The 17710-nt window shown below is 32.3% G+C and overlaps 1 protein-coding gene across 1 annotated transcript in view; it reads left to right on the top strand.

The window, feature by feature from the left end:
* Window positions 1-2396: 2396 nt before the first annotated feature.
* The window catches only part of LOC149414042 (uncharacterized), a 121881-nt gene continuing 106567 nt past the window's right edge, over window positions 2397-17710 (top strand). Inside the window, exon 1 of the mRNA XM_089643965.1 lies at window positions 2397-2930. Coding sequence (XP_089500091.1) covers window positions 2910-2930 — 21 coding nt within the window. The 5' untranslated portion in view covers window positions 2397-2909. The remainder of the gene's footprint in view (window positions 2931-17710) is intronic.

The following is a 17710-nucleotide window of genomic DNA, read 5'->3' as shown; positions in this document are numbered from 1 at the left end:
TGGAAACTCTGAAGGCCCTAACAAGTGCTCAGGGTAATTTATTATCCCGACCGTCGCCTTTTATTGCGGGACAATCCACCACTTACATAATCACCAGGAACAAGAGTACAAGGAGATTGACTTGCCGAACGTCACAGCGGTGCTGCCAAGGTTTGTTATCTATGTGAGGATACTGTGACAGCGCTTAATTAGCAGCAGACACATACCTGGATGGATGACGAACCTCGTGCTGGCACTGTTGGTGGACGCGGTGCACTCTCTTGCTGCAGCAGCTGGTCCAGTTTCCTCACCACCTAGGATTCTTGCTGCAGATTCTCCATCTTCGTGTCACCTGTTTCTGTACTTCATTTTATTTAACTTCATTTCAATTAATTTTTGTAATATTATTTTTTTTTGTAATACCTGCATTAACTGTAAAGCGCCCCTGAGATGATATCTCACAAAAGCGGCGCTATACAAATCATCCAATAAATAAATCCAGTTAAAACATTGGGCGCATTTTGCACCAGTGTTCTAAAATTAATTATAAAAACACCTTAATCCTTACCAAAACAAAAAATTGTGAAAAAAGCAGTCCACAATGGAGTGCTGCTACCTACCCTGATGTATGGAAGTGAGGCATGGAACTGGCAAAGAAAGGATAAAAGTAGATTGAATGCAGTTGAAATGAGATCCCTGAGGCAAATATTTTTTTTTTCTTCACAAATCCTACATTTATAATATCCCGTGATTTTTTACGGGTCTTCGCCAATTTAAGCAAAAAAACTTTAAATTTGTTTACAATTCCAAATTGTTATTTAAACCTGGTTTCAAAATCCAACTATCTATCAAATTTTAATCATATAAATGCAATGTTGTCCCTCTCTGACTGCTCTGGTTTCAATGCGCCAGAGCGAGATGGCATACAATCCGGCACTCTTCCCGGAAGCGGTAAGGCCGTATAGCCGTCTCTGTCTCGCGCTACAGAGATATAATGAAAGCGAGTGAGACGGCGTGTCATTTTGGTCGGGAGCACAGAATAAAGAAATGTGTAGATTGGTGTTTTGGTTAATATATTTTTTAATATGTTTCTAAAAATAAAAATAACAAACAACTTCTTAAAATTAAATAAAGATATTAAAAATGCTCTTTTATGAAATGTGTCAAGAAATATTCGGTCAATATTTTATACTAAACTAACTAACCATCATCAAGCACAAGGACTGAGCAACTCGGTCTTAGCACACACTCATTGCCTCATTCGCATTCATACATCGTCTTATACATACTCTTCAGTTATTCCGACTCTTTACATAGCCCGACTCGAATATCCATGTCTTCCTCGGGCGTCCCCGACTCCTTCTACCATTCATATTCGCATCAGGTACGGTCGAGGTAGACATTGTACGATCAAGTCTTTTAAACACTTGAGTCGTTCATGAGAAGTACGAGTATGTGAAAGAAGATTTGTGAATATGAATGAAGCAAGTTTATGGTATGTTTTTCATTAAGCTTTAGAAGAGACATAAGATAACTTATAAACATAAATTAACATGCTAATTCCTACTGAATTTTTGCTAACCACCAGGCCGTATTCTTGAAGAGGTAGGCAGAGAGGTTTGACCGTCATACAGCTCTGCATGTCACAATTCGATGTATAAAAGTGTTTTAAGCAATGAGTGTGTGTTAAGACTGAGTTGTTTGGCAGTCCGTCTCCTTTGTCCACCCTAGGAGAAACAGCTTAGTGGTTATTTAGTAAGGTTAGTTTTGGTAAGGTTACGTCGTTTGATTACTTTATGTTGGGTTATATATTTCAATTCTTTTTTTTCACTAACTCCAGAAAAAAGAAAATAATTTCCTTTAATAATGTCAACTTTGAGGGTGGTGAATGGAGGGTCTCTTTAAGGAGACGAAGGAGCAAGAGACTCTTGTTTTAGGAGGGAGGAAACACAGAGGCCGGTAAATCGTTCCACAGCCGAGTTTATTGCCTATTTATGTGATGGAACCCCAAAATTTGAAGTATTTTTTAAATGGGCACAGTTTATTTTTCACTTTCGCCGTTGCCACTCTCAGGTAAGGATAGATCAGGTTGCGTAAGTTATGTATTGTTATTCTTAAATTCTTCTGCATGAAAAACACAGAAAATATTATCACTTAATAATGTCATCTTTGGGGATGTTGTGTTTTGGATACCTTTAAGGAGAGGAACGAGTAAGAAATCCATGTTATGAGAGGGAGAAACACAGAGGAACTTTTATTCTTCTCTTATTTTTGTCGTTTAACCGCTAAATTTAATGTGTTTTAAAATTTTAAAGTGGGCACAGTTTTTTCAGTTTCGCCGTTACCACTCTAGACGGCCGCTCGATCTGCGCCGCGGTAGGGCCAATGCGTTGCATAGAGCAGTACCGCCAGACAGCGCGCGCGGAGCGTCGTCTCTACGGGTATTTAATTCTGTGCTTACACTTAACATTTGGACACAATCAAAAGTACTTCCAATATTCTATATTTTTTTTAAATTTTCGAACATAAATTTCAATACAAGTTTCTCCGACGCCATCTTGAATCAGTGTTTGCGTAAACCCGCCAAATTCTGTTAAAATTTTTAACATAATTAACAATAATTTTGTGATATGTGAATAATAATCGATTTTATATGTTGTTAGAATGATTAAATGTTGTTCAAACTGTGTTCATTTAATAATAAATAATTTTAAATAGTGTAATGATAGATTAATAATTATATTTGATATACCACCGTATGTTGTTGAAATTTGTCATTTTTATAATTATTTTTAAATAACGTGTTTTGTATAAAGATTGTTTTAAATTTTTTTTAAGTAATATTTTAAATATGTGCTGTGTTATTGTAAATTTGTGAATATCTCGTATAAAAATGAAGAATTTTGGATAAATTTGCAATTTCTTCTGCAATGGAGGGTGATACGTACAAGGTAAAGTTATTAATTTATGGTATTTATATTATTTTATATATTTATTGTTGAAATACTTAATTTGTGTTATATTTGGAATCATAATTTCATATTTTATATCAAATTTCATAAAATTATGTGAATCCTTTGTCGATTTCGTGAAATTACGTTTCAAAATGACGTAATTATCATTTTTTGTTTTGGTTTCAAATATTTGTTAAAGTTATTTTTGGATTCTACGTACTAGTTTCAGAAAATGCCCGGCTTTACACGGTAAAATGCATTTATTTAAATATATTTTAACATTTATTTATATTGCATCGCTTTATGCGTTTTTTCCTTATGAAAACGTTTTATTGTGTTCATATTTGAGGTTCAACGTTATTTTTTTATGATTTATTTTAGTTTTTAACGTTTTAAAAGCAATAACTATATGAAATGAAGTCGGTAATGTATTTATAAGAAGCTTATTGTTAATTTAGTTGATTTTCAACGGCAAAGTTGCGTCATTTATTGGAATTGGTCACAGTTTTGTAATAAAATAAATAAGTAGCAGTATTTTGGTTGCGGCCGTCGCATTGGGTGCACTGTACCGTGGCCGGCTGCCGGGCGCCCCCGCTGCGCCGGCTGTACGCCACGGTGAGGGACCAACGGCCAATTGGAGGCGAACAGATGCAAACCGAATGTTTAATTATTTTTATCTTTATTAGGTTATGAGATTAAATATTACAAAAACGATCACATTCTAGAAAAATAACAAACAAACCTCCTCTGTCCATATATATCCTTACCTAAACTAACCTCCCCTAACTTAAATTAAATTAACCTAACCTTACTTAAACTAATCTAAACTAACCTCACCTAACCTAAACAAACCTATTTTTCAGTCATATTCTATTTTGTTACTATTCTATTCTGTTACTGTTCTATTCTGTTACTGCCTATTTTGTTACTGTTCTATTCTGTTACTGTTCTATTCTGTTACTGCCTATTTTGTTACTGTTCTATTCTGTTACTGTTCTATTCTGTTACTGTTCTATTCTGTTACTGTTCTATTCCGTACTACCTATTTTTTACTGTTTTATTCTGTTACTGTTCTATTCTGTTACTGCCTATTTTGTTACTGCCTATTTTGTTACTGTTCTATTCTGTTACTGTTCTATTCTGTTACTCTTCTATTCTGTTACTGTTCTATTCTGTTACTGCCTATTTTGTTACTGTTCTATTTAGTTACTGTTCTATTCAGTTACAGCCTATTTGTTACTGTTCTATTCAGTTACTGCCTATTTTGTTACTGTTATATTCAGTTACTGCCTATTCTGTTAATGTTCTATTCAGTTACTGCCTATTTTGTTACTGTTCGTTTTCATCCACCTACCTTTTTACAGTGGTAAATTAAACATGGAAATCAGTGGGAACTAATAAATTATTAAGCCATGACGTCATCGTGATGAACGAGATTAAGAAAGTGACGCTTACATGATTTATAGTTTGTAGATCGGAGAATGACAATTATTGCCTTAAATAGTTATCACATTATAAAACAATTAAGAAAAACCTGTTTTTATTAGGTAATAATGATGTGGGTAAGTAACTCGCAGAATTAGAGATTTATTTCTGTGTAAATAGGTTTTTACAGAAATTCATTAAAATTAAAAAGTCGGGGTTGACTAACCACAGTTTGATATAGCTCTGACTTTGTCGAAGAGAACAAAGCAAAATTCGCAAATAACGTGATTTTATTGTATTTTAAAATAAATTATTATGTGAGATCAAAAATGTGACGTTCTGCCACTTTTTTTAATTCTTTTTTAACAAAATATCACAGCTTTTCATGATAAAAAAAACACTTTTTACAAAAATAACGCGAATTTCGTAAGTCCCTACTTATCAGTAAAATATACTTAGGTGTGACTCATCGGTTTTCTATAAATGGTGACCAAATTTTAGAAATAATGTTAAGGTGATGCACTACGTCGTGTAATATTTTAAATCAAGCCGGTATCAATAACAGCCCTTACGTAGATGGTGATAAGGTTTAAATTCCCGCTTAACACCATCCGCCTGTTTTGATTTATGCAAGAAAAAAACATGGCCAAAAAGTGCCTTTTATTTTATTTTGTTGACGTTCAGGCATAAATATTAAAAAAAAAATTGATCATTTTTTAAATAACTTAATTTGCCACATTATGCAATAAAATCATAACCGAAAATGGGTTAGTAAGTACGAGATTTTGAACTTTAAAGCAGTTTTCATAGGCCTTATACAATATTTTTTTCTGGGCTTATAAAAAGACTTATCTAAAAAATACTCGATTATTTCAAAGGCCAAGATGTATTCTACTCGCAGTATTTAATTAAAGCATCTGAAACATTTCTAGGCGACCAAATTTTCAAACAAAAAACACACGATTTTGCATTACTACGTAGTGCATCGCCTTAAAACAAATAATTTATACCTATTACTGAGTAATTTCTGTATTTATTTGATTTAATTTCTTATATGACACAGACAAAAAGCGGTAGTAATTGGGACGGGAAAGAGATTGGCAAGCAGAAGGTCGGAAATCAGCTGGCTATTCAGATTTGATCACTAAGCACGGCGCTTTCCATTTCACCAGGGCGAAACTGAGAGTATCCGCAACTCTGGAATATGCCACAAATATACAGTATATTATTTATATATCTTATGTGAAATGTATTTTTTTTGACTGCGCACTCCAGGTTAAGTACCCAAAACCTTTGGGTCCGAGCTCATTATTTCAGATGTCGTAGAATTATATATTATTATGTATGTTCAAAACAAAAAAAAAAAGATTTATTTTTTACTAGCTGACATGTACCCCCCCGTTGCTGGGGGGTTTTCCTTAGTAGATAGACATATATCACCTTTGACTTTTCTGTAGGCCTTTTTAAGGTATACAATTCCGTAGTACATTATTTTGATGTATCTCATAAGGTTTAGCCAGCGTTATCAATATAGTGCGCGAAAACATATTTTTACGACTTGATTATAAAAAATCGACTTTTTTCTACTTTCTATAAACACAATATGCATGTTTTATATATGTAAACCTTCTAGAAGAAATTCTCTAAATTATAGTGAAAACCATATCAATATCCGTTGCGTAGTTTAGAAGAACTGAGCGCACAAACAGCGACTTTAAATAAGGAAATGAAAATAATTTACCGGTATTATTATGTACTTGATAACACATTCTAAATTGCGGATGTGTTCATCATTATGGAGAACTAGTAGTTAGTCAGAAATTCGATTTTTTTTCTTATCTTAGAAATACAGAAAAGGTACAAAAGAGGTTTATCTATAATATGAGCGAATATACGTATTATCCATCCTTGTTCTTATCAGGAATATTCGATTTAAACACGCAGAATTTTTTTTTAAAGTAATCTCTGAAACTGAAACCAGTTATTATGAAAGAGGTTAACATAAGGCGAAGCTTAATGCTAAATCACTATTTTGATTAATCTTTATTACGAATTGGTGTATATTATGAATACCAAAAAATATGCTTTCGATAAATTGAAGGTTTTCCTATCGATTCGCTTGAGTAGAATACAAATAACATAAATTATTCAATAAAAAAATGTTAATATAAACTACTAAAAAAACTATTTTTTCAATAGAAATGTATGAACGCATAAAAGAAATAACTTTAAAAAAAATACAGTATTATAGCTATGATTATATGTGACAGTTTCACTTGATTAACTTTTTTGCTTTCTTATAAAATTATTTAGAAAATAAATAAAAACCAGTTTTGTGTTTGAACTCGAACGTTTCTAGACTCAGTTTGTCAAGCGATTTTAATGCCTATTACCTACAATATAAGGTATTCCAAGAATGTACACATTTTTGGCTTGTAGCTTCCTCTCAAATGTGCCTAACTGGTATATTCGTGGAAGAACTCAATTTCTTATTTATGTTCCGAAAGAAGTTCTGTCCATCAGAACGCGTCGATCAACAGAGCGACCAATTCTGCATTGACCATCTTTATTTTCAATGTCACTTACAGACAATTCATTAACTAACTTTTGACATACGTCACAAAATAGTAAAACTGTGCCAACGACTTTTATACTTATATTTTCCTCAAAATTGTGATCTTCTCTGTGCATAATAGTTTTATGCAGATTTAACCACCCATTTTGAGCAGGCTCCACTAAAATACCAGTAGAACAAACTCAGCATACCTACATCGTGTCTGCATTAGATATGGTCTGGTAACATTGTCAATCTGACGGACCGCCCTCTATTTTGCACTGAATCAAGTAGGTTTATCTAGTATTGTGGAGCTCCAGTCTTGAGATGGATCCCAAATTCAATTGTCAAGCGCACTTGATATATGTACAGGATTAGCTGCTGGATTCTTGGAAAAATCTTCTGGCCTTGTTGTACACGTCAGTATTCATTTTCACAAAAGTTTGCCTTATTAAGGACTGGTTGTTTCGGAGAATTTGACAATTCATCAAATTTCAACGTTCATTTTCAAGTTCTGTGAAAGTCCTATTCAAGTTCTGTTACTATATCATTGTAACAGAACTTGAACTTGTGTATTTTTTCAAGTTCTGTTTTTATTTCAGTTTTGTCAAGCAACTAGCCTACAATGATATAGTAACAGAACTTGAATAGGACTTTCACAGAACTTGAAAATGAACGTTGAAATTTGATGAATTGTTCAAATTCTCCGAAACAACCCGTCCTAAGACACAAGGGGACTCATTCACAGAACAGACTTCCTCGTAACTGGCTAGCTATATGTATATAAATAATTATATTTAAATTTTTAAAAAGAAAGACAAACATTCCCGAGTTACGAATAACCTGACAATATTTGAAAATCTCCTACTGCCACCGCAGTAAGTGGGAAATGTTGCTTGTGTTGTGATAGAGGACTTGGCTTGCCGAGGAATTGAACACACTACGCCTGGGTGCGTCCCAAACGCGATGTCAACTCAGCCACCGACCGGTCAATAATATTATATACATATATGGGTGGTTATTCGGAATATCATGTAGATAATGAGCTTCATCTTGCTTTGAAGATCAAGTGTGCAAAATTTCATCATTTTCGAAATCTGTAAGAGCCCAGACACTCGTCTTAATATAAATAAATATATAAATACTTGTGGCAATTTCCAGAGTGATAGATACTCTCAGTAAAATAGCTTTAGCCGTGTTTGTTGACCACATCTGAATAGCCAGGTACTTTCCCCATCTACCTATTCCAATCTTCTCCCCACTCCTTCAGTCACACGACATGCCTCAATTGAGGATGCCATAGTTTCATTGTGCCATAGCTGTTGGGACTTTTGTACGGTATCTGCTCACATAAAAAAAATCAAAACACAACAAAAAAGAGATATATTTATATCCACATCACATTTGGTTCGATTTTTTGGAATAACGTTTTTGATTTGCGCTTTAGTTTTTGAGTAAATCGAGTCCAAAGTTTTCAGATGCAATTTTTTTTTAGTTCTCTTTGTTATGTTGATTCACAAATTTCCAAGAACTCGTATTACTGAATTTACGGTCCCCTGTATATGTTTATACATATTTTTTTTACTTTCGCATTTTTTGCGTGTTTTAACTCCTTGCGTTTGCAGCTTAGGCTCGTTGTACACGAGTCAAAGTGCGTCCTCTATAAGTAGTTTCTGCCAATATTGTGTTACGTTAATATTGTAATATAAATTAATAATGAGAAGTAATTCAATGATGATTCTCTATTTAAAAATTGTCAGTATCAATGATGTACTTGTTTTATCGGTATTTCAATGGAAGATGCTCTGAAGTAGAGTCATTTATCCGCTTCGAACGCGCGCCCAACTTTTTGTTCAGTCACAATATAAGAACGGGTCGTTTCTACGGATCGTTCTTTGAGTTCAACAACTTGGCTGTCGAATGATTTGCCGGCTTCTGTGTTTCCTCCCTCCTACAACATGAGTCGCTTCCAGACCCATGTTAACTCCCTTCTTCAAAAATACGCTCCACGCAGCATCGCCAAAGATGAAATGGGAAACTTCGAAATTGATTTTTATTGAAGGAAGTCAAAATGACAGTAAACAATTTTTTATAATATTTATCTTATAATAAACACAAATTAATACATTATAAATTAAAAATTCTTCTCCATTTAGAATATAGGTCAATTTTCAAAATTAGTGCGTATAGAGACGCAAATATACCGCACAGAGTTTTGGCGGCCGTCGAGTCACACGGAGAAAAATTAATGTTGTTAATTTATTCTTCAAATTATTGGCGATTCTTATTCTAAACGGGATTGCAGGCTTTACGAATGAATTAACAGGTTTCCTGATAAACTTTTAGCAAATTACGAAAATGTTACCGTGATGTCGGAACACGTGTTCATTAAAATCCGAATATTTTCTCTTTTAAACAAATACAGCAAATGACAGAATTTAAAATACATATGATTATACAATATAAACATTACATAAAGTAACATAACATAACGTAACGTAACATCAATAAAAGTAACATGAATAAACCTAACATAAGCATATCATAACGTAACATAAATTAACCTAACATAAGCATATCATAATGTAACATAAATTAACTTAACATAAACATATCATAACGTAACATAAATAAACTTAACATAAACATATCACAATGTAACATAAATAAACCTTACATAAACATATCATAACATAAATAAACCTAACATAAACATATCATAACGTAACATAAATAAACCTAACATAAGCATATAAAATATACATATCTTTATTATACATATAAACATATCATAACGTAACATAAGCATATAAAACATACATTTCATATCATAATATACAAATAAACATATCATAACGTAACATTAATAAACATATCATACACATATCATAACGTAACATTAATAAACATAACATAAACGGTACAGAGCTTGTAAAAGTAGGTCATTACAAAATTATAAAAATAGGAACTTGTTTACAATAATAGTGGGCGTTTTTCGTTATTTAACTAAAGAGATTTTTCCAATATTAGTAGCGTTTTTAGATTTTTTTAATAGAACTATCAAATAGACAAACTTATAAACAAATACAGAAAATGGAAGTACACAAATGTGATTATGAAACATAAGATTTTCACACCAAAAAATGATTGTCTACTCAAAAAGAGGGTTTGGTAAAATTCAATAGAATGCTAAATTGCAATACTATTTAGTTTTAAATATAAACGCTGTATATTTCTTGGAAATCAATGTATGCTTTATTTGCTACACAAAGTAAAGTGATACGTAGCATTACATAAATAATATTGCACGAGTATTGTGGAAATGGGCTACTTGCATGCATTCTTTTAATGATTTTTAAAAGTTATAAAATTTGTAAGAAAAAAAGAGAGGAACATATTTTCAGAATTGCCCTTTCATAATCGAAACATAACTTGAAATGAATTCATTTGGTGACTAGATAGCCTGGTATTTTCGCAAGTCATGGATATATTTTTGCACTTTGGTACTATACAATAATATTAGTGAAGAGATGCTATCATTTTACCTAGTGTGTTCTTCAGTGTTGAAAGCAAAACATATTTTATGCGTAGATTTTAAAATACGTCATTTAAAACAAAATAAAATACCATTAAGGCGATGCCATACGTAGTAATGCAAAATCATGTGTTTTTGGTTTGAAAATTTGGTCGCCTAGAAATGTTTCAGATGCTTTAATTAAATACTGCGAGTAGAATACATCTTGGCTTTTGAAATAATCGAGTATTTTTTAGATAAGTCTAGAAAAAAATAATGCATAAGGCCTATGAAAACTGCTTTATAGTTCAAAATCTCCTACTTACAAACCCATTTTCGGTTATGATTGTATTGTATAATGTGGCAAATTAAGTTATTTATAAAATGATCGAAATTTTTTTAATATTTATGCCTGAACATCCACAAAATAAAATAAAAGGCACTTTTTGACCATGTATTTTTCTTGCATAAATAGGCGGGTGGTGTTAAGCGGGAATTTAAACTTTATCGCCATCTACGTAAGGGTTGTTATTGATAGCGGCTAAATTTAAAATATTACACCAAGTGGTGCATCGCCTTAAAAAACACACCATTTAGTTAATACGACTGCACATGCAGTTTCATCAGAACCAGTCTACATTAGTAATATATCTGTGGTCAATAACATTCACACCAGGGTTGCACATATGCGGAGAATTTCTCTAATTGCGGGGAAAATGCGGGGATTCTGTACATTTCTTGATTACCCGAGCATTTTGAAAAAAATATTTACAACAATTGTTAGAACGCATTATCGTTCCTAAAATATGAGTTCTCACTCATATTTTATTTTACTTTTATTTTACTTTCTCTTCTTAATGAGACCCTCCACACAGCATTCCCAAAGAGGGAAATTATGTTCCTCATGGCCTCCTGTGTAAAAAAAAACATATACAGGATGTATCGGCACGTACCCGACAAACTTTAACCAGCTATTCCTTAGCATATTTGGAGTAAAAAATCTTATGTGCACTTTGCTGTCCGGTGACGTTTTTTTTAATAAAAAATTTATTATTCATATTTTCACCACATGTCACCACTGTTTTATCCTTTGTCAAAGTTTGAAAACCCATCTGGCAAATATTTTATTCGAATTCCGTTGAATAATGCACGTGTGTACCTATATTGGCGCACTTCTACAATCACAACGAAATGGCACGGCACCATTCGTCTCATTTTTAACTATTATTATTTAGTGTGTGCGAAAGAGCGAAGACGCTTTTTGACATACTTGCTTATAACAGCTGTTGAACACGAAACGCAATGCCAATGACAGTGATGTAGTGTGGAAATTTTAAATTTTTTTGTTTTTAATTGAAAAAAAATGCTACCGGACAGCAAAGTGCCCATAACATTTTTTACTCCAAATGTGCTAAGGAATAGCTGGTTAAAGTTTGTCGGGTTAGTGCCGATACACCCTGTATATATCCTTTATATAAAAAAAATCATATATATCCTTTATATAAAAAAACAGCCTGCGTATGTTTGTGGTCGCAAAACTCGAAAAGTAGTGTACCGATATCGCTGAAAATTTCGAAGTTTGTTCTTATTAGTGCAATGAGTGTTTAGATTGTGGTTTTGAATGTCATAAGAAGTCGGGGACGCCCGAGGAATATTCTGCACCGGAATGAGTTACGAAGTCGAATTAAAGTCTGTGTAATGTAGTTTTTTTAACAGTAGCATTGTGGTATATAGTGGTGAATGGTGGAAAGACATTAGCATCAGGTTATAATATAAAAATGTATTTATTTAATTAATTAATTAACGAACTGGCTCATTGAACCTAGCTTTGAGTTTGTCAGCAATTATTTATATTTTATTAGAATCTATTCTTTGTTTATCAAAGAGACACGTTTAATAATAATAATTAGTTTGGTATGTAGGTCAATATTTTCACAATATTTTTATTTGTAACTAGCTGATGATGTGTACCCGGCGTTGCTCCTGGTTGTGAATGATTCGGAGTTAGGTTTTGTGTATTTTAAAGTTGGAAATAATATGATTGTATTGTCATTAGTATTTTTTTCACTTGTTCGTGTCATACAAGAATTCGTCTCCATATCTCATTACATTGCAGAAATAAGAGTCTTCTTTGGTAGTACCTGAATGCTGTAGAAATTAGATCCCTGAGGCGTATACGTGGTAAAATCAGGTATGATCGTGTGAGAAATGTGGATATCCGCAAATAGTGCAAGTCAGAGACGACCAAGTGAGTCAGATACTTGAGTCGGGCCATGTCAAGAGTCAGAATAATAGAAGCGTATGTATGAATGTGAATGAGGCAAGAAGTGTGTGTCAAGACCGAGTTGTTTGGCGGTCCGTCCTCTCTGCCTACCCCTGCGGGGTAACGGCGTGATGGTACTAATAAGATATATACTAACAAGAAACAAACAACAGTCTATTCATGGAATATTCACCTCACTTGGCGCCACAACCCTTGGGGCACGAGATATATTTAAATGTTTGGAAAAAACAAAAGCGTTACATGGGAACCTATTTAAACACTAGATAAGCGTAAAACGCCCATAACGCTGTAGGCCATAAGGTTGAAATTTGCAATTTTATCAAGCTTTAATACAAACATATTAAAAATGAGTCTGAAACGCATAGCTTATCAAGCGTTTGTACAAACATATTAAAATGAGTCTGAAACGCATTGTAAGCTTGTACAAACATATTAAAATGTGTCCGAAATGCATAGTTTATCAAGCTTCGCTACACACATATTAAGATGAGTCTGAAACGCATAGATTATCAAGTTTTAGTGCAATCATATTAAAATGAGTCTGAAACGCATAGTTTACCAAGCTTCGGCACAAACATATTAAAATGAGTCTGAAACGCATAGTTTACCGAGCTTCGGTACAAACATGTTAAAATGAGTCTGAAACGCATAGTTTACCAAGCCTCGGCACAAACATATTAAAATGAGTCTGAAACGCATAGTTTATCAAGCTTTGGTACACACATGTTAAAATTAGTCTGAAACGCATAGTTTATCAAGCTTCGGTACAAACATATTAAAATGAGTCTGAAACGCATAGTTTACCAAGCTTCGGTACAAACATTTTAAAATGCGTCTGAAACGCATAGTTTATCAAGCTTCGGTACAAACATATTAAAATGAGTCTTAAACACATAGTTTACCAAGCTTCGATACAAATATGTTAAAATGAGTCTGAAACGCATAGTTTGTCAAGCTTTAGTACAACAATATTAAAACGAGTCTGAAACGCATAGTTTATCAAGCTTTAGTACAAACATATTAAATTGAGTCTGAAACGCATAGTAAGCTTTGGTACAGGCATATTAAAATGAGTCTGAAACGCATAGTTTACCAAGCTTTGGTACAAACATATTAAAATGAGTCTGAAACGCATAGTTTATCAAGCTTCGGTACAAACATGTTAAAATGAGTCTGAAACGCATAGTTTACCAAGCTTTAGTGCAAACATATTAAAATGAGTCTGAAACGCATAGTTTGCCACATTTTACAATAAAAAAAATATTAACAATTCAGGCCTCTGGCATTTTGACCGTATATATTTCTTAAAGAAGCTTGTCAGAATGTCTGAGAAATCGAATGTATTTTCGCTTATAAATTAAATATTTTTCAACATGCTTTTTTAAATCAAACATTAAAAAGTTTAAAAATGGCTCATCTTGTTATTTTTTTATTTAAATACTAAACTTAAATTACTGATAACAAAAAAAACACATATTTAATTAGACAAATGTATCATAAACATTACTGTGACCTCACTTTTTAATCGTTACATATTAAAAAATAATAATAAAAATTCACAAAGTTGATTAATTTTATCTAAAATTTGCGATCTGAAACTTTGATTTCGTAGAATTATACATTTTAATTATTCAGTCGTATTTTTTTTATATTTGAATATAAAGCTTGGTGCTTTCTCTTTCTAACACCGTTTATTTCATATTTCTATCTATAACGATAAGGGAAACAGAACAATCTCTGAGAGCATATCAAAAAATCACTCAATAAAATTTTTAAAAAAACATTTAAATTTCGTTATTATTAGAATCAATGAATTATCGCTGATAAGAATATTCGGTGTTTCTGATAATGTGTGTTTGTGTTGTGTGTGTTGTATGTATTGTGTGTATTGGTGTGTATCGGTGTGTTGGTTGTCCTGGGCTTCGGCATCCGGCGCGCATTCTGTCGTTCAGTTTGCCTAGAAACACGGCGCACACTGGCGGAAACTACTGCAACAAAACGCCACGTTTTTTTCTATTTTATGTCAACGTTAAAAAAAAATAAATTATTATTTCATTTATTTATTTGTAAGAACCAAACAGCTTTTACATAATATACAATGATAGATATAAATATACAAGTTAACTGAAGTCAAGCCACAGAAGTTTTTTATGCTAAAGTTCATTGGAAATGAAGTTTTAATATCTTAAAATTGATTTGGTGTTAAAGGAAGAGGAAAATAGGAAGAGGATAGGAGATGCTCCCGATATATTCCATACTCTCATATTAATAATCGATCGTACGCATTACTTCATATCGATATGTCTTTAGGTTATTACCAAAAGTGTCAATGCTGTAAAATTTTGTATTATATTGTGCGCATATACGAGGAATTGGGGAATTTTGATTGTATATTATTTATTACAATTGTTAAAATACGGGATTTGTGAAGAGAATGTATTTATTTAAAAATAAAACTAGCTATACCCTGCTTCGCACTGCTGTGGCTCAGTCTGCCTGTGCAAATATAAACAAGAGCTTTTACATCGCAACAGATGGCGCTGTTACTAATTTCATATAATTAACGTTTCTGCATAACAAATTTTGTATATATTATCTTCAATAATATATATATATTTTTAAAATTAAAACTTAGTTATCGAGAAACTTGTTATAAATCGGTAGAAATTGGGTATGCGAAGCTTAATGCTAAATCACTATTTTGATTAATCTTTATAACGAATTGGTGTAGATTATGAATACCAAAAAATATGCTTTAGATAAATTGAAGGTTTTCCTATCGTTTCGCTTCAGTAGAATACAAATTTCAATTTTCAATTTCAATTCAGTGCCGGCAACCCGGGCGTTTATTTATTATTAGTTATGTACATACATGATTTTTCTCCTTACCCTCCTCACTAGACAAAGTCTGTTCTGAGGCTGGTAACTAACAATTTCTAATTACATAAAAACAAATAAGTGGTTAAAAAAGAAAAAAAAAGAAATATAAATATTATAGTAAAAATAATAATAATAAAATAAGAGGAAAATCAGAAATTAGAAACAGAGTAGAAAAAAGAAAATATATAATTTTAGATATTAAGAATATTACTTATCTCTCTTCTTTCTTTGACATTCAACCAGTTTAAAAATCTTTTGAATACCCAATTCAAATTATTAGATGCGACATAGGTCTTTGTTTGGGCTACAAACTTATTGAATATATGTGGTGCCAAGTAAGATTCATGTTTTTTGGCAAAATTTGATTTGATATATGGTACTTGTAATTGATTGTGTGTGTTTGCTCTTGTGTTTTGCGAGTGAGTTATGAAGTGTGGTGATATTTTTATGCAGTTTTTGTAGATGATCTTCTTTATGAATAGTTTATTTATGTCTAATAGGTTATTGTTGATCATTAGCTGTTCTGTCGGATGTTGATAAGGCTTTCTGAACATAATTCTGATTATTGTTTTATGATTAATTTTAAGTGATTTGAGATGAGTCTCTGCTGCTGCTCCCCATACTGAAATACCATACATAAGAATACTTTGACAGAGTGCAAAATATATATATTTTTAGCTGAGGTAGTGACATAATGTTTCGAATTGTTTTGAAGATGTAAGAGAGTTTCCGTATTTTTTTTGTAATTATGTTGATTTGGAGATCCCATTTTAAGTTATTGTCAACAGTTAAACCGAGATATTTAATATTTTGCGCATAATCAATTTTGTCACAAACACAGCGTGAGTTAGTTAATGAGGTAACTGTGCAGGGGTGAAGATGAAGTTGTGGGTGACTATCTGGCTGACCAGCTAATGTTTTACTGAAAGTTAAGTATTTAGTTTTAGAAATATTTAGTGTCAGTAGATTATTTATTAGCCATCTATTTACTTCAGTCATCCCTGTTTCCGTGTGTTTGAAGACGTTTTCCCATGATTGGGCTTTGAATAAAATTACAGTGTCATCTGCATAACTGATTACTTTGTACTCTATGTTCCCTAGGCTTATCTCAGTTAGACTGTTAATGTAGATGAGAAACAGTATGGGACCCAAGACGCTGCCTTGGGGTACTCCATACCTGTTGCCTACTTTGTCACTTTCTTGATTATTTATTTTTACAATTTGTTGTCTATTTTCAATGTAGCTAATGAACCATTTTAGTGGTTATAAATAAAATAATAAATTACTCAATAAAAAATATAAATGTAAACTACAAAAAAAAAACATTTTTTCAATATAAATGTATGAAAGCGTAAAGGAAACATCTTTTAAAAAATACAGTATTATAGCTAAGATTATCTGTGACAGTTTCACTTGATTAACTTTTTTGCTTTCTTATAAAATTGTTTACAAAATAAATGAAAATCAGTTTTGTGCTTGAAATCGAACGTTTCTAGAGTCCGTTTGTCAAGCGTTTTCAATGCCTATTACCTACAATATAAGGAATATCAAGAAAATACACATTTTTGGCTTGTAACTTCCTCATAAGTATTTTGTTCATGTATACGTACAATATATATTTCTTCCTTGATTCGCTCTATACATGGTTTTACCATACAAATAGCATTCAGTCTAAAATCACTTGACCCGTTTAATGCCATTTCAGGCAACGTTTCAATTATAAATGGCTGTATTTCAGTAAAAAGATGTTTTTATTAGAAATACCTACCTATTCTTTTAAAATTTGCTAAATAAATGAGATCCCTGAGGCGCATGTGTGATAGAATCATGCAAGATCTTATGTGGCTTTGTAAAACGTTGATATAAGTGTAATAATAAGCAAGATTAAAAAAGGGAAGCTCAGATTTCGTTGGTGATGCAGATCAAATATGAATTATGGAAGTAACATGGCACGACCAAGTGGAACAAATACTTGATTCAGAATAACAAAGGTATATAATATATGTACGCGGAGAAAAAAAATATTAAGAATCTCTTCAATTTATTGGTGATTCCGGTTAAATGCAGGATTGCAGGTCTTACGAATGAATCAACAGGTTTTTCTGATAAACTTTTAGTAA

This window comes from Hesperophylax consimilis, chromosome 20, assembly GCF_061612785.1.
Source record: "Hesperophylax consimilis isolate HC1 chromosome 20, BYU_Hcon_1.0, whole genome shotgun sequence".
Lineage (NCBI taxonomy): Eukaryota > Metazoa > Arthropoda > Insecta > Trichoptera > Limnephilidae > Hesperophylax > Hesperophylax consimilis.
Note: the sequence above shows the minus strand (reverse complement) of the source record. Positions and strands in the feature narration are given on the sequence as shown.